The sequence below is a fragment of the Leucopleurus acutus genome (assembly GCF_964270905.1).
Source record: "Leucopleurus acutus genome assembly, chromosome: 5".
NCBI classification, from domain to species: Eukaryota; Metazoa; Chordata; class Mammalia; order Artiodactyla; family Delphinidae; genus Leucopleurus; species Leucopleurus acutus.
The window spans coordinates 52,677,779-52,696,864 of record NC_139147.1 but is presented as its reverse complement, the minus strand read 5'-3'; the positions used below and the strand labels follow the sequence as shown (position 1 = coordinate 52,696,864).

Here is a 19,086-nt window from a genome sequence, read left to right as displayed (position 1 = left end):
AAATAACAGTTATTTAGACAAATGTTCATGTCAGATGGTAAAATAAGCACTTAATTTAATGGAGTACTTTAAAGGAAATGCATGAAGTCTTAACCCTTAACCTAAAGACACTATGAAGCTAAATGTCCAGCATTTTTTTACCCATGATTTTAATTTTGGGTTACCGTATGGTAATGACACATGACATAACAACAACAAAAAAAAAACACACACACAATTTTTTTCTATTCATAGAAGGACAAACAGGGTATGATGAGACATTGGCAATCAGAATAGGATGATTAAGGATGCTGGGGGAGCTCCAAGAACTTAACATTCATTTGAACATAATGTAGAGGACTGCTGTTTATTGTTCAGCTCAATTCCAGGATACAGAGACATTTTATTTTCATTCTTTTAAGAAATAAAATTACTTTGGAGTGCATCAGAAACCCTAAATAAATAAAACCAAAATACCCTAGAGGCCAAGCTGTTAGATTTGTGAGCACCTCACTGTGGATTATAAAGGTAGGATAAGATTTTGATAGTCAGGAAACACACACAGAAGGAGAATTTCTGTAAGATAGATACCACCTCTGGGCAACTGTTTGCACTTCCTTTCTTTTACGTAGTACAGGCAATCTTCTAAATTTTCCATGGAAATCATGGGCACAAAGCAACACGAAGTGTTTGTAGGTAAAATTTTCGCTGAGAAAAAACCCACATTTGTTATCAAGTGATAGTGCAGACTGTTCAAGATTGAGGACTGAAGTGCCAAGATTAGAACTGACTGTGCCCTAGTGTGAGTGGACATGTATATCAACTACAACACACAACAGCAATGTGTTTCTGCCTTATGTGACTGAAAAAGAGAAAAAGTAAGGCATAACAAGAGAAAATAAGAACTAGTAATTAAGCACAAAGATTCTAAAATATCACTGCCTTAAATCGAATATAATTATCCCTTACAACTGTGTAATCTCAAGCAAGTCATTTAACCATTCTTTGCCTTAGTATTTTCCAATGTAAAATATGTATAATAAGAGTACCTACTTCAGAGATGGATGTGAGAACGAAATATAACTCAGTACATGCTCACATCACGTGACTTTAAAAATTCTGAGCCACTGCCTCCATTTGATGGCAGCTCCATTCAAATATTACTTCACTGACATTTGTATCTTTACCGGGTGAGATCATGGATCTGATTGAGTCTGTTTTTTCTTTTGATTTTCTTTTAAGTTAACTTACCTGAGTTGTTGAAAGGGGTTATATCAAGACATCAAGAAAATATAAAATAAAGTTTAAAGTTGCCACTAGCTATACATATCCCCTTGCAAAATTCGATTTCCTCATTTATTAGATACAGGAGTTTGAAACCCATGTTTGAAACCAGGGGTACACCACATAATCACCAATGGAGCTTTTAAAAACTGCAATGCTAGAATTGCATCTCTGACCAGTTGCATCTGAACCTAGGGTCAGAGCTGGGGCAATGAGGAATACTAGGCATGTGTGTATGTTAAGAATCTTCATTGGTCAACCGGATTTTCATTATAAACCACTGTTAGATGATTTGTGATGTTGATACCATATGTATTATTTCATGACTCTAATAATCTTTAAACATCCTCTAAATCATTTTTAAAGTAATCTTGGTACTTTGTCTAATCATTGTTTTAAAACTCAAGACAACATAATGATGACTTTTTCCCTGAATTAGATTCTTCTATGGAACAAAGTGACCTAAGTAGAATAGAGAAGTAGTGACAACAAGATGGCTCTACCTCACCAACACTTGCACTGCTGGCCAGACCTGTCACTGCAAAGACACCCAGCTGTCCCTGCAGGATGTACTCACCGCTTTTACTTAATCTCCAGCAACCTCAGCCGAACTGTTTAGAATGGCTGACTTTTAGGCACTACGTGCCTTTTAAAAATCTACCTAAGCATTGAAAAAAAATCAGATAATTTAATTCAGACCACTGACTGAGAAAAATAAGGGGACACAGGTGAAATCACTCCAGGCCATGTCCCCAGTCTTGGTAATATAGTCACAGTGAGCTGAAGACAAAACATGATCAGCCTGATTTGGGGGATATGTCTTTCCTATTATAGAAATTACATGCCCAGCTGAAATGAGCATAATGAACACACTGTATTTTCTCCCAGTGAAAGTCAATGAACAATGAAGATCTTTTTTCTACAACTTACTTTGATTTCTTCATGTACAGCCAATAGACGACACCAGCAACTAGGGCAGCGAGGAGGAGACCAACAACGATTCCCACAATTAGTTTTGCCTGGTCATTCACCTTTTCTTTGTTTTCATCTACAACAAAAAAGAAAAGCCCATGCAATTACAGACAATGCCAAGCATTTGTGAAAATACGTCAATCTAGTTATTATTTCTTATTAAAAATGACTGAGGCTCACTACTAAGAGTAACATGCAAACTTGTGCTTTTAAAGGAGTAAAATTTTAGCATTCTTACTCTCTTGTCTCATTTGCTATTTTAATTCAAGTCAAAATTGTGACAGCTAAGAAAATTACTTATACAATGACACTTCATAAATCTTGAGCGGATAGTCAAGGAAGAAGAGTCGGCAGCATAGTACCTACCACTTATCTCGTCTGCCTCATCGTGTTCTGGAATACTTACTGAAATGAAAAATGTTAATATGAAATTAAAAACAAAATTTGTTGATATATGAAAGTCACCTTTACCATTATAGTATGATGTAAAAATACTCAAAGATAAAATATCTATTCTACAGCTAAGGGTAGAAAAAAATTTACACTTAATAGAGTGTGAACTTCCCTACAAAGAAATTCATCTTGTTTTAAAGAAAGGAGAGTAGTTAAAACTGCAAAGGTATTAATCTACCACAGATAACTTCACAACTGACAAGCTATAGTATTGATCTGAAATCCATATTAATTTCCCCACTATCTACCACCTTTTAATAGGACTTCTTTTTTAAGAGAAACAAGTTGCAGTGTATGAAATCTTCAATGTAGTGTTTCTCAACTTTTTTCCAATTTTCTGACCTCAATGGAGGAGAATTCATTTTCATCCTCTAGTGTCAGGGATTTGCCACTAGAGACATTCTCAAAGTGGTAGGGGTGGAGGTTAAAACTGGGGACGTGGGCTTCCCTGGTGGCGCAGTGGTTGAGAGTCTGCCTGCCGATGCAGGGGACACAGGTTCGTGCCCCGGTCTGGGAGGATCCCACATGCCGTGGAGCGGCTGGGCCCGTGAGCCATGGCCGCTGAGCCTGCACGTCCGGAGTCTATGCTCCGCAACGGGAGAGGACACAACAGTGAGAGGACCGCGTCCCAAACAAAACTGGGGACGTCTCAGAGGTGAAGGGGCAATGTATGTTGATGCTTGTAAAAGCCCTCCAAGTGACTCTGATAGTGCCGTGCTCCTGGCCCATGTTAAGGATTGTCACTATGGTGGATTATCATCTAATATTAGACTAAATAAATATTCTTCTATGCACATGGGCTTGCATCAGAACTTCCAGTGATGTTTGTTAAAATGCAGATTCCTAGACCCCTCCTCATACATACTATACTGGAATTTCTCGGTGCTCAGTGAACTTGAAAATGATGGTATTAGATGTTGATCAGACCACTGCAAGGTCTAGAAAACCACTATTCGATGGGTTAGAATAAAAAGAGAGACTTGTGTTCAGGAAGAAAGGATAAGTTCTCTTTTTAGGTAGGACAAATCAATACTCACTGAATTGAATTCAGAGAAGTCAGTACTCCTATTTTAGAGTTATGTTCGTTTGGTTCTTTTCTCCTGTCAATCCAAAAGGCTTTTAAATTCCTGTCATATTCTGTTAAGGACCATTATCTTTAGATAACTATTTTCTCCTAGCTCCAGCTAATTCCTATCTAGTATATCTTTATCCTGCTAATGTCACATACAGGATTCCAACTGACTGAAGAATGAAGGTTTGGAGGGTCAGTTAGCATCTTGTCCAGAACTGAGCCTCATTCTAAGCCAGCCCTGATTTAAGACTGACATGACAAAAAAAAGAATTACAGAATTGAAGATGAGAGATAATTTCAAATTAAATAAAGAAGCTGCTACTGGTATGTTTCCATTACTTGATTTCAACATTGACAGATTTTTTTTGTCACTTTCTCTGAGATAATCTCACTTGTTAGTTTTTGTAACCTATGATTCAAATATGATATTCAAAAGCATCCATTTTTGAAACTAGATTTCAGGAATTCTGGTATCAGTTTTACTACCAACTTGCTGAACGACTTTAAGCATGTGGCATCCCTGTGCAAAATAAGAATAGGATAAATACTACAAAGAATTGAAATGCACAATAAGAGATTAAGGGGAATTAAAAAATCACCAAAATTAAAATTGTTACAGAAATGTTTTCAGATAATCTTTGAATTATCTGTACTCTGAATACAAAACATGGATTAAGTAAGAGCAACTTAGTCCTTATCCTCTGTTGATCTTGGAAATATTCCTATACAAGATAAAGTCCCTGACCCATAAAACATGAAATGATTTAACTGTCAAGACAAGGATTGTACAAGAATGGATACCAGGAAAAAAGAAAAAAGAAGAACCTTATGATGATGATACCAAATGCAAAATAAATAAATAAAACTTACCATAATGCAGCACAGGAAGATGGAATTGAAGATTTTAAACTAATGAAGAATAACTTCAAATTTTCTTACATTTTTAATGCCAGAAATGAAATACTCACTAGCAGAGACATTCAAGGAGTTTACTGTTCTCTCCAGCTGGTTTTCTGCTGTGCAAGTTAATGTAACATTCTCTTCAGGGGAAATGATAATTTTACTATAATACCTGCCATTGATATAAGGAGATTCCTCTGTCTGGAAAAAGAAAAGGAAAATGGATTTAGAAATGGAAATGAATTAAAAACATGAGAAAGAGTAATATTGAATGAAATGGGATAGGTGTGGTGTTCTGTCGTGTTACCTGGTGTTCAAGGGTACATGTAAGGTCATAGATAAGACCAGTTTAGGTTTATAACCACAGCATGGAGGAAAAAGAGTAGCGAATCCATACCTGGATTTCTGTTTATGCTTCTATTATTAATTCTAATAATTAAATCAATTAAACTCTTCTTTTTCAATAGATGCTCAGGTTAGTCATTATTTTGACATGATAGTATCTGTCTCAAAATAATTAGTTAGAGATTAACTCGTCACCAATTTTCTCCTAATAAACATGAATTTAATTCTATTTGTAAACTATGTCATTGTTCTTCACTACAGGGGTGAATCCCTTTATCTTAAGCCATGATATCTAAGTGCATATGTATGTATGGTTTTCTCATGGGAAAAAGACTATTTTTTCCCTCAATTTTCTTGAGCTAAATACAGAGGATAGGTTATTTTTTCAGTGACTGGTAAGTTCATTTGGTTTTTATGAGGTATTAATGAGGATCATCACTGCCATTTAATTCCTTCAAACATAAGAGAAAATTCACTTTAATCTCTTCCCCAGGACATGACTCCTAAGTCCAACTCCACTAAAGCAAGCATGTACTTGTATTCTTTTCTGAGGCATATTATACACACCACATCCTGTATTGTTCTCAATGTGCTTTCTCCTCAACTACATCTTAAAGGCCTTGAGGACAGGAGAGAGCTTCATGCTTAGAGACATCATGGAGCCCCTGGGGTAGGGGTGGGGCACAAGTAACAGTAGTTGTAAAATAATAGATTCACCATGTGATTGAGGAGGGAACAAATAAAAAATTATGGATGTATCAGCACAAACCTAGGACAAGAAAAATAACATATCACCTAGTGGGCCAGAATCAGTCCTTCTTGACAATGAAGAATGGCATTATTATTTTTATCCTCATAGTAAGTTCACCTGCTTCTTTTCCATTTCCCACTAGTATTTTTCACATAACTTTCTCACTGAGTCTTTGTTTTTATTACGTTTATCTCTACAATACATTTGCTTATTTCTAGGATGGCCTTTTAAATCTTTGTATCTTTTTATTCATCAAATATTTACCAGATGCTTATTTTTCTATTTTCTTTGTTTGCATTACCCAGTACCAAAAGTTATTTTTGCTGTAATTATTACTAAATTGAACTAGAAAGAAAAAAGAATAGAAAAGAAACAGTCATTTTTTATGCCAAAAAATAGATGTGTACATTGTCAGCAATTCAGGTCTTTTTTTCTGAAATCAACAGCCTTTTTGTCCTCCTCAGGCATGTTCTCTTGCTTGTGTGTCCGCATCACACTTAACCAAATCAGGAGGCATTTGCTTGTGTCCACTCCTTTGGGGACCTTCCATACTTGAGCTATGCAAATATATATCCATCACCCATAGGTGAAAGAGCCAAAATTCACCTTGCTCTGCAAAACTACATTGCATAAGCTGGACCAGCAGCCCAACTTCCCCAGACAGAGAAAGAATGGACATTTTAACTTTATATTGAAACTCTGGTTTATGCATGCCTTCTCAGACTTCAACTGGGTCTGAAGCTGGGAAGAAGGCAGCACAGAAGATTCAAACAATCAAATGGCACATCTGGGTATTCCTGCAGAGTCTTTAGGTGGCTGCACTGTGAAGACGGACATGAAGACTGTCTTAGAGAAAATGGAATTAACAAGTATGTCAGTAACTCAAGCTGACTGGCAATTTAATGGAATTACAGCTCTGAACTGTTAGTGATAGACCATATTCTCATCTTTGTGTGTGTGTGTCAAAGAAAATTAATGGTAGTGTTCATAAGTTCTTAGCCCTTTACTACTACCAACTAAAATGGTGTGACAAAGGTACAAATATTACTGTTTATTTTATGAATACTTTATGAATATCTTTGTTCAGCAGGAACCAACCTAGACACTATATATTTAGCTAGCCTTACTCTGGCCCTGGCACACGCAAATCAGACCATATGTTCACAGTATACTATGTTCTTCACCACAACCCAGGGCCCAGTTTCAAGAAGAAATAACACTTAATGTGCATAAGTAAGCAAAGTATAAGTGAGGCCACTTATACTCAGATGTGGAAGTTCATGATACAGGAAAGCATATACCTTACTGCTTTAATCACCCAAGTTTCAGGAATTAATGATCATGGAACAACACTTAATTTATTTCCTTTTAAAAACAGATATTGACCACAACAAAATGATTCTTCCATTCTCCATGGCCCTATGATTTTAAATTTCTCTTTGAGTTATGGTCTTCCTTTGGGAAAATTAAGAAGTTAGCAAAAGCTTCTTCTGAAAATATACTGCAAATTTCATGTTGATAACAAGCTAGCCTACAGTTTAGGTACCTAAATAAAACCCCACACTGGACCAAGTTCAGCACATAACAAGAAGACAAATACTTGCTTGGTTTATGACGCTTCCACTGCCAGTAATTGTCCACTGTATAGCTGGCTTCGGAAAACCTTCCACATGGCAGATTATTGTTTTAGACAGTCCACTGGGATCAGTTTTCTTTGTCATTTTGATTTGAGGTTTTCCTAAAATGTCATTACACTTAAAATAAGATGTTGAACTGAGATCATAAAAGAAAGAGATATTAAATTCTCAAAGAAAAATTTAAATTGGTGCTCACGTATTTTATTACCTTCTACAATCAGAGTCAATGACTCTCTTTTCTTTAGTCCTTCAACCTCTTGCAGAGCAGTCTCACAGACATAGTTTCCAGCATCTTGATAATGGAGACTAGAAAATGATGGGCTAGATCGAAGCCTGATGTTATCCTGATTAAATAAAAAGTTAATTATGTTACATGGCACAATTATAACTCTCCATGTATTTATTACATAATAATGAAGCCCAAAATTATACTTCTGGGTCTAATGAAAATGAAAGCTTCTTTTTTTAACTTCAAATTCTTTCAAAAATAGATTTCCTTTTTCCTCTGTACTTTTAGAGTTAGACATATCAGAATTTTACGTCAGACTCTTCCATTTACTGAATTTATAATTTGGAACAAGTTCATAAACTTCTGAGACTTGGTTTCCTTATTTGTAAAATGGGGTAGTAATCTTACCATATTGAATTGTTATGAGGACTTAATTATATGCATAATATAATGTGTTTACATTCTCTCAGTTGATAGTAGCTACTCCTTATAGTAAATGTAGATGAATTTGAATTGACAGATATCGGAGACTTGTGCTACATAATCAATGATGGATATAAATACCTGAAAGTCATTTTATAGGAGACAGTTTTCAAGACAGGGGATCCATTACACACCCATGGCAATTATGACAAAAATGATTTTTAAAGAAACCTTTAATAACAGATTACTATCCTAATTCCTATGAACAAAGGAAATGCAACATTTAATTTTGAAAATCATTTTATAGACAGAAAATAATGCTATTTACCAGAAATTGAAATGCTCCTAAGAAGACAACTAAACACAATCTTAAGATTATGTGGTATTTGTTCACTACGAATTTTTTTCCATTTCCATCAACTAACCAATGGCCAGGCAATATTGATCAGCACTACTGACATGAGGTATTTAATCAACAGCAGTGACTGCAGCTGATGTGGAAACTGGTTTAGCTAAGTAAACTTAGTTTCTCCAGTCCTGTAGTAAGACACACTATGAGTGTTCATATGCCTAGAACTTGTCTAGCCCTTTGACCATTAACTACTACAAATACCTCATGTTAAATATGCATTTTAACTATCTGAGTAAATAAGAAGTTGTGATGAGGTTGTGTTTAAAAGAAAGTGAAATAAGAAACTGAGCTTTAAGAGTAAGATAACAAGTAACAGAGGATCCAGCATGAAAAGAGATAAGAAAGCAATAGAAAATAATTAACATTTTCATCAAGAAGAAACTCTAGCAATAAATTTCCCACAATTTTTTTACAAAGATAATTCTTGCCAACCCCTATTTTAGGTGGTTTGTATGTGTTTTGTCAACACATCACTGGTTAAGTGCTTCTGTTATATGCCATGTTCTAGTAATAAATGGACTGGGTGTTCAGATACACTAGCCAAGGATTCGAGTGGAGGGAACATAGTTACAACCTTTCCCTTTGGTGATAACCTTGTCTCAAATCACCAATTACCAATTCTACTTTCTCACTCTAAAAAGATAATAGCAATGTTTGGGTCCCCAGGTAATGGCCTACATTTCAGACAATTACAAGAATATAAGCACTCAGGAAATACAGACAAAGCTCCTAGTATGTTCCAGGTGTTCTACTATGGCCCAGGGGTGAAAAGAGATCTCTGCCTTCAAGGAGCTACTAATTCATGGAACCCACATTCAGACACTTAAGATCAGTTTCAGCAGAAAGGCAGAAGGTTATGTGACTAGAGTGCAGTATTTATGCTGGGTAAGGCCTGAGCTCGTCTCCACTCTGTCACCTGTGGCTCTCTGATTTCTCCTGCCTTAACTTCTTTTGAATAATGTGGGGAAATAATCATTTTCCTACATATTTCACATGGTTGTTGTAAACACACTGTTTATAATGTTGTGGATTAAAACACATTGGAAGTTGTTAATCCCTAAAGTATATAACTGTATATGTGTGTGTAACCATGTGCATGTGTGTATGTGTATAATTACTCAGTAGATACACATAATTAAATTAATGCCCCAAACTAAGTTTCAGAGAATCAATTATGGATGCCATAGTGATGCTGAGTACCTCTAAAAAAGTTTATTGTGGTATGATTGGTATTATATAGAGAGAAACAGAGTATGAGTGTGGGTGTATAAACTCATTGTATAAATATATAAGAGAAGCCTAAAAAGAAATCAGTTCAAACAGTGGAATATTACCAAGGAATATTACTTACTTTCATCCATACCACAGTTGCATTCCTACTAGCAGATATTGTGCATGACACAGGCAGAGCATCGCCAATCTGCTTGGTCACTTCCCCACTTGGGTTTAAGGACAAATCCAAATCTGTGAAGCAGAAAATATGCTTGAAATGCAACTCCAGAAAGATAGTCTAAATATTTTTTGAGAAAAAAATAGATGAAAGAAAAAAAAATCCTTCTAACTGCACTTGAAATTCAGAAGTGATTTATGTGACTGAAATAACTGAACTGTAGCATAATCAGTCTAGCTTTTCAAGCCAGCTTTGAGATCAGTTTGGACAAGTGAATGGTCAATCTAATTGATTATGCATTTACTTGCAGTTAACATGATTGATGTTTTGACTGCATGTAAGTGTTCACCTGGGGCCTATCACCTTTAGAAAAAAAGTCTTAAATCACTTCTGGAAGAAAATAAAGAAAGATGATGACTAAGTAAATATTATAAAAAGAGCTGATAAGGCACACCATGGGAAAATCAAGTATATTTAGACAGCAGGTGATAAACTAAAAAACCATTAGGTGTCTACGTGTTTCTTCAGAGAGAATTGACTATAATGGTTAGATATTTTTCAAAAATCCTATCCCGTTTCTCATGCAGTTGAAATTTTAAATAAGATTTATTATTAGGTACACTGTCAGCAGATACCATTTTTTAAAAACAGAGTATAAATACATCTAAGGAAGTAAAATCTTTCAGATGGAAAGTAATTTCTATAAAAATCTTACTGTCATAGTATGATCTGTATGAGGAAAATCCAGTTCAATAGAACATTTATTGTACAACTACTATGTTCCAAGCACTGACAGGAGATACTGAGATGAATAATGAGCTTACAATTTACAATTTGAGGTAGAGGTAATATGCACTCAGCTCTGTGATGACACTGCACGGCAGCATGAAATCAGCACCTAGTGGCAAACGTGCTATAGATTAGGAGCTCAAGAAATATTTGCTGAAAAACTAGAGTAAGGGCTACAGACAGAGGTACAAGCGAAGACTTATGGGAGTGTGAAGAACAGAACCAACTTGGCTTTCAAAGCAGTAATACAGGCATTGCATGGAGGCAGTATCTGTTTGTGGCCCCTGATGGTTGAGAAGGGCTTTGATAAGCAGAGATGTTGGGAAAACTTCTGCCACGTAAGCAAAGGCAAAGGGGTGAGAGAGCTTGGCAGATTTCACAGTGGTGAGTAAACTGGTATGAATGGTTATAACACATGGAAGGTAAACCTATACAAGTAATTAAGGCCAGACTAAGGACTGTGCTTGCCATGCTAAGAGTTGGGACTTTATCCTATGGCAGTGGGATTTGCTATTGCATCCTGTGCTTCTCCTTGGTTTTACATGTTATAATTGTAATTTATTGACTGTTTACAGCATTATTTTTAACACTTGTTTCGCCTGCTAGGCTGTAAGCATCTTTGGGATAGGGACCATGACTTGTCACTGTGTATCTACAGTGTCTGCCACATTGTAAGCCCTCAAAAACTATTGTTGAATGAATGAAGGGAAGAAGCATGTTTCTCATTAATAATAAAATAGGCATTATCACATAGAAAAGTGGAGTTTCCTCAGAATATTTGGTTGAATTATATTTAGAAGAAAATTCAATTCAGGGCAAGTTAAAGCTTTTCTTAGCTGGACAGTTAACTTGCCAGTGAGAAGATAAAAGAAGTGATTTTAAAGGATGATGATGGACTTTGAAAGCTTAGATGAAGAATCTATATGTGCGTGAATTCGCAGAGGACTAGTAAATGCTTCATCAGCAACTATAGATCTGTGGGCTAAAAGCTCACAGTCTGTTCTTCTAATATGTGCAAGTACTGGTTGGTGCTTCTCTATCTGCTCCCTTTAGTCATATATGGAAAGGAAACAAATCTTTTTTGAAAGCAAACAATTTAGAATAAATGGGCAAAAACAAGATTTTTATGTTTTCATTTCATGTAATTTAGAGTAAAATCTTGATTTACTTGCAATGCTATTTTAGCTTTTTCTTTTTAATAGATTTTATTGGAGTATAATTGCTTCACGATACTGTGCTAGTTTCTGCTGTACAACAACGTGAATCAGCCATATAAATACATATATTCCCATATCCCCTCCCTCTTGCGTCTCCCTCCCACTCTCCCTATCCCACCCCTCTAGGTCGTAGCAAAACACCGAGCTGATCTCCCTGTGCTATGCTGCTGCTTCCCACTAGCTATCTATTTTACACTTGGTAGTGTATATATGTTGATGCTACTCTCACTTCGCCCCAGCTTCCCATGTCCTACCCCTCCCACATTCCTTGCCCTCAAGTCCATTTTCTATGTCTACGTCTTTATTCCTGCCCTGCCACTAGGTTCATCAGTACCATTTTTTTTTTTTAGCTTCCATATATATATGTTAGCGTATGGTATTTTAGCTTTTCAGAGCAACACAGGCCTTACAGCCCAGTGTTAAAGCCTACCTTCCAAAACCAAAATGTATTTAAATACAATTAAATGCACTGAAATTCAATTAAACTGTTACATGCTTTTGTTTACTTTCTTTTTAATCGCACCTAATCATTGAGGTATTATGTAGCTGCAGCACAGTTTTTTGCCTAAACCTTCTGCCATCTATCCTTCTCTGCCTGATATACAGGTGATATAAATGAGAGTTCTCTTTCTTTAGCGTCCTGAGTAGCTAGCATCTCTTAAACATAATCAGGGAGCTTCCCCGGTGGTGCAGTGGTTGAGAGTCCGCCTGCCGATGCAGGGGGCGCGGGTTCGTGCCCCAGTCGGGGAAGATCCCACGTGCCGCGGAGTGGCTGGGCCCGTGAGCCATGGCTGCTGAGCCTGCGCGTCCGGAGCCTGTGCTCCGTAACGGGAGAGGCCACAACAGTGAGAGGCCCGTGTACCTCAAAAAAAAAAAAAAAAAAGAACCAAAAAAAACATAAGCAGATTGTACCATCACTAAGCACTGGAGATTATTGGTTATTAGCCCAAAGATTTCATGAACAATGATATCAGAAAGTTATTCCACAGGCAATTTTATCTGCTGGTTATATTCCCTCACTTCACTTCTTTTCCCCTATGGAACAAACTGGATAAATGTCCTCAGAGAAAAAGTAGCACAGTTGTTATCCTGACAGGTCACTGTTTTCTCTCTAACTAGCCCCTGATGGCAGACACACTCAGATATGTTCAACATGAAAATGGAGCAAACAGAGAAGTAGCTTAGCTGTGAATATTTCTTAACAGTCCACTGTAACCACAGGGTTCCCCAGGGTGTGCTCCCAACATCAGACACTCAAAAGCAACCATCTGGTTACTCTATTCCCCGATGTACCTCCTTCAAACTTCTAGCTCCTATCCTACGTGTTTTCCAAGCGTTATGGGTAGAGTAATAGATTTAGAACCATTTCCTCAGAACAGTTTCTAATATCTCTTTCAATTTTGAAACAAAGAAACTCTCATATTCAATGGGATTGTAGTGGATCATGTCTAGAGAAACCTTACTGTAATGGATCATGTCTAGAGGTGCTATTGGGTGCAAAGGACTTATTAGAAAATTTGGCTTATATTTCCAAGCAAGATTGACATTTGCCCAAAGCACTCTGTGTATTCTAGTGTCACCAGGGAGCAGTTCAAATTAGTTTCCCATTTCTACAATGCACAGGGTACATCAATAATACAGACTGTCAGGAATTACAAAATGAAGAACTCAAGTGAAGTACCTGTTTTCTATGCATATTTATTTTTTTCTATCTACTGGAATAAATATAACTTTTGGAGTATCTGAAGTATAAAAGTGGGTTAAAAGTTCTGGGTGATTTCGAAGTGGTTCTGTTTCTAGAAAATTTCTGTTGCTTGGGCTTGGGTGTTAAGAGTACTCTGTAATTTAAAAAAGATATTTAACCTACACTTTTCTTGGCCAAATGCAAACCTTGTAAGCTTCGAGAATATCCAAATATTTTCTTAAGATATAAAATAATTTATTTCTTTAAGATGCATGTGAATATTTTATTAATACCACAAACTGAAGACATTTAGAAAGAAGATGGAGGTTTATCACTGCCAAAAGTTGCAATTATTAGATCCATTCAAGATTTCAATATTGTAGGGCAAATCTGGACCAAAGTTGGGCTCATGCTGATGCTCTTTAGTAAGTCTATTGAAACCACATTATTTAAGAAAAATGTAGCTGCAATTTATTTGAAGAGATAGCAAAGTTAGACTATGAGAGGCCTTTAAAGTGAAGCTGGTAATGAAGAATAAGGTGACTTACAGTGAACTGTGATGGCTGTTGAAGCAATCATGCTTTTTTTGTCTATCAGGGAGCATTTATAGTCTCCTGTTGCATTGCGCCTCACATCTGCCAATGTGTAAGTATTTGAACTTCGTATTCCTTCGGGCTGTCCCTTTTGATAGAGGCAAAATGTCAGATGATTACACTTGGTAGCTACAATAAGAACAGTTATATTTCTTGATTAAAATGACATTTTCTCAGATAAGAAAAAAAAAGGAATGTATTTCTTCGATTGGACAAATGAGAGTAGAGTTTGTATTATCTGAATCCTGGAAAAATAATTGGTAATTTGGTTCTAAGGAAATTGAGAAGCTAATTTACATTGTATTGATGACATCTATTTTATTGACAGCATGGCTTGTGTTTGTTAAGGCAGATTTTAAAAAAATGTCTAATATTTTATTTTTACATTTATCCCTTGCTTAACCTGACAAAAAGATTTGAGGCAGCTTAAAAGAAAACATAACATATAATCCAAATTAGGAAGGAAGGAAGGGGGGGAGGGAGGGAGGGAGGAAGGAAGAAGGGGAGGGAGGAAGAAAGAAAGAGAGGGGGAAAAGAGAAAAGAAAAAGAAAAGAATTAATAACTAAGAATTTAAAAAATATATAGATGAATTAGGAGGATATAGTAACAAAAAAGATAATTGTTGTTAAAACTAAGACAATTTGGCTCTGTCATCCCTAAAAAATCAAGGTAGAAACATAATTAGTTTCAATTTTTCATTTGTGCTTTAGACAAAAACAATATGTCAGTTTATTATTAAGATAAACAGAATTTTCTGTCAACATTTAAGTAGAAAGGAAATCACTCATACTTGTCTTCTGAGTAATATAGTAGATGATACTCTTAAACATTACTGAACAATGCAGTGTGTGACATTTGTGAACAGATCCCTGCAGTAAATGAAGTACAGAGTTGTATATGGCTTCTCCCAGTGGACGGTTATGTCAAACGCCAACTTGGGAAGGCTGTGGGAGAGCCAGCAAGTGTCCTCAGAGCTCTCTCCTAGTCTGGCTCCATAGCATCTAGAACACATCCAAATTATCCTCTAGACATCATTTCTTTCAGCTGTGATACTGATAAAAGTTGAGAAAATGGCTGTTTAAGACCACATACAATGGCAAGATACAGCCCATTGCTTTATTTTATCAAGCTAAATATAATGTGCAATAGAAGTGTCCCTATATCAGAAATTCAGGGACGTGTTCATGAATGCACTGTGTATAGATTTAGAATCCACATCAGACCATTTGCTGTCATCATTCTTCATTTTATATTTGTTTGCTTCTGAAGAGCAGATTCTTATAGTTTATTTGGATAATGAGACCTTGAGTTTCTACCATTACAGTTTCCTATGATCAGATTTTTTCCTCTTTGCCCCTGATTTCCCTTAACAGTGAATTAAAAAAAGGCAAGAGCACTGGCAGATGCCAAAAAAACTTTTAAAGGACATTCCACAGGTGTCCCTTGACTCCAAGAATAACATCCTTTCCTCACTCACACTGCCCAAGAATATACAATTCTTAACGTCAGCCAGCTGCCAAACAACAGGACAGAATGATGGTGGTCTCACTCAAGTAAAAATTCTGAAGCACTTACCGGTAAGTAAAACAAAAACTCCTCTGGAGGAGGGTTACCATTTCCCAAGCATTTAAGAGTGATGTTGTCCCCTTCTTTGATGGCATTTTTTGATGGAAGCACTTGTATTGTCACCTGCTCTGTAGGATCTGCAAGAGTCACAGACACAAGTTAACCATTTCATCAAGTACCAAATTACTCAGTACATACAATGAAAATGACTAAATTATACACAATTTTCTCAAGAAGCTAGTAATGGTAATTGCTTAAATGTATCTTTTTATAGAAGGATTGAAGTTAATAGCTACTTGACAAGTACTAATCTTGGTTGGAGCAAACTACAAAGAGACCCTGTTACATAAAAATCAACTTCTTCTTAGCAAAATGTCTTTACCTGAGGTAGGAATGACCATAATTATTTTATGTGTAAAAGACCAGTAGGAACAATCTCACTGTATAATCTCATTATAAGGACATATAACTATATTATATGTATCTTACAGTTTGGAAAGACTGGAACAGCTAGCAAAGGAGCTAAAACTCTTAGCCCCTCCCCCACACTTATTACACAATAATACCTTATATTAAATAAAAAGGGACATGAGCCAAACAATACCAGCAAGATTTTTGGCATGCCGGAGAGTAGATCTGCTTTCAAAAAGATAAATCCATGAACTGAGGGAGACCCTTAACACAATCAACAGAACTGTGAATGTATTGTAATTTTTTTCTGTTCATTGGAGCCAAGATGCAACTTTCATTCCATTTCGGTCATTTTTATGGTGAAAATAGGGCTAAAGCGTATTCTTTAGTTGAAGCTACTGCTCAACAGTAGAATGCTAAAGAAATTAAAAGCTGAATACACAGTGGACCATATCCAGCTAATAGGAAAGAAAAGGAGGTGGTGTTGGCAGTTATAAATGACCCACTTTCTAATGTATCCACTTGTTATGTAGCTGATGATACAATGAACAATGAATTTTGAAATCATATAATGCAAAGGTTTATTTTAGAGAACCTCTTCCACAAGGCTTAATAACTACTGAGGCATGTGTCTATATTTCCAAACCGTCAGCACCAGAAATTATCTATGAAGACTTATTTTGCTATTAGCTAATAAAGTGAGACGAATAAGTGGTAGATTTTGCGGCTTTTTTCTATCTCTTGCAGTCATTTACTTACCTTTCTAAGATTAAAGTGCAGGAAAAACACCTAGAAGGATTGTTATAGATTGCTTCTCTGACTTTTCCCCATGCTTGGGCATCTCTGAATATTTGCCCAGAATGTTCTGAGGCTAATCAAAGATTGGTTTAATATACTTGTTCATTTTTCTGAATTTGCCTGAGGTAGTTCCCTGACCAGCAGTTCTCAGTTAAGTCAGAAAGTAAATAAAGTTTGTCCTCCACTGGCCTTCCATTTCTAGGCCTCCCTCACTCATTTTCATGGCCCTTCTCTGACTAGCTTGGTCTGTAGCACGTCACTGCAGCACATCTCTGACCAAAGCTGATGCCAGAACAGCTAGGAATCATAATCGCTCCGACTTCATGCTTTATTTTAAAACCCCCCTTCTCTGTGTCCCCTTTGCAATAGGCTCTGCTCTGTACTGGAGAGTTGAAGAACTACACTGAGATCAGAGGTTAATGTAACACATTTGAGTTTTAACAGTAGCCTTCTGGTTGCCCACTATTTTTGTTGCATCCAACAAAATTAAAGATCTCTTGCTCTCCCTTTGACTTTCAGTTTGACTCTATTAGTGAATCATCAGTCTGCCAGTTACTCTGGCTTTCTCCTTTGCCCTCTCTTATCCACTCAATCACCCATTCTTAATGATTAATCCTTATATTTTGCATCTGAGTCTCCCCTTCTATTCCCACACTTCTCTAGCACAGGCTCTAACTAATCTACACCTGAAACATTGCCTCCAAACTTCATTTGGTCCTTCCCTGTGAGCCTTTCTCTTTTCTACATCTTTATATATATATTTTTTTTCTCTAAATAAGTTTTTGAAGTAGTGCTTTGAATATTACAATGATATTTAAAATTCTTCACGCATACCCAATATGTAAAAATTGAAATAAAAATGTCTTAAACTGGTATCCACAATTGCCTTGAACTTAGTTCAGGTAAGACTCTTATATCTCACTACTCCATAAATACCCCTACGTAATGATCAAAAGAGTCTACTCAATTTTTCTTTCTCCCTTCTCCCCATTTATCCTCTGTCCACTCATTTATTCACTCATTTGGGTAATATTTGTTTTGTGCAGGCACTAAGTGCAAGAGTTACAAAGTCAAAAACAGCAATTCCCTGCCCTCAGTGAACTTTCAGTTTATTTATGACGACACCAAACTTATCAATTAAGACTGTAACAACACAAAAACTGCCTAAGATGCATAAGCATAGTAATCACTGGTAGCTTACAGATCCGCCAGACTGGGAAGCTTCCTGTAGGAATTGACCCTGGAGCTGGGTTTTGAAGAATAAGGAGGTGTTTGCTGGATAACAAAGGTAAGATAGTGACAGCATATGGATAGGAATGTACATAGTATTCTACAGGAGGAATCCTGAAAATAGAACAGACTACAGAAAGTAGTTAAATGATGAAGGTTGAGACATGTCAGGACCATGGCTATAGGGGACTCAAGGCATTTTGAAATTGGGAGTTTAAAGATTAACCTGAGAGATCTGGGGAGTCGCTGAAGAGTTTTAACCACAGTAGTGACATGTTCACATTTGTGTTTTAGAAAGATATTTCTGGCAGGAGCTTGCAGGGCAGTTTGGCGTGAACAGACAGGAATACTATTTTAGAAGTTGTTACAAAAATACCAGCAATGAGGAATAGTGGCATAATCTTAGGCAGTGTCAGAAGGCAGAATCAGACACATACAAAGATGAAAGAGCTAGATTCTATAAAACTTCTGACTGGATTCTATAAAAATTACTGACTGGATAGGGTAAAGGAGTGGACCAGCACGTCTTTCTCAGGCTTCCTCAAGATGAACTGATCAAATTTCTTTTTCTTGAATGTACTCTTCTGTACTTTCCATTTAGCTCCTCCTTCACTTCTCTAAAGTCACCCTAGAGCAGTGGCTCTCCAGCTGTGGTCCTCAGATGATTAGCATTAGCATCACCAAGGAACTTGTTAGAAATGCACAGTATTGGGCCCCTCTCCACAACTACTGGATGAGAAGCTATAAAGCCAGGTCCTGTAACTTGTTTACTAACAAGTCCTCCAGGTGATTCTGATGCATATCCTGAAGTTTTGGAATCACTGTCCTTGGGCACCTGAGCTTTCAGGACTGTCCACTAAGTCCCTGTGGCACTTGCCACTTGCAACTTTGCATTGACAATTTCCTTCTGATGTACATGTCTTACTTACCTATTGGAATAGTAAACCCCT

General features: G+C 36.6%; 1 protein-coding gene across 2 annotated transcripts in view; it reads right to left on the bottom strand.

The window, feature by feature from the left end:
- ALCAM (activated leukocyte cell adhesion molecule) overlaps positions 1–19,086 on the bottom strand; it is a 204,897-nt gene that overhangs the window by 28,142 nt on the left and 157,669 nt on the right. The window contains exons 7-14 of one of the 2 annotated variants that reach the window (XM_082840325.1): positions 15,707–15,834; positions 14,086–14,218; positions 9,809–9,921; positions 7,602–7,737; positions 7,357–7,494; positions 4,729–4,857; positions 2,602–2,640; positions 2,194–2,311 (exon numbers count right to left, since the gene is read on the bottom strand). In XM_082840325.1, the coding sequence (XP_082696451.1) occupies positions 2,194–2,311; positions 2,602–2,640; positions 4,729–4,857; positions 7,357–7,494; positions 7,602–7,737; positions 9,809–9,921; positions 14,086–14,218; positions 15,707–15,834 (934 nt within the window). The remainder of the gene's footprint in view (positions 1–2,193; positions 2,312–2,601; positions 2,641–4,728; positions 4,858–7,356; positions 7,495–7,601; positions 7,738–9,808; positions 9,922–14,085; positions 14,219–15,706; positions 15,835–19,086) is intronic. The other variant, XM_082840326.1, reaches the window with a different exon arrangement.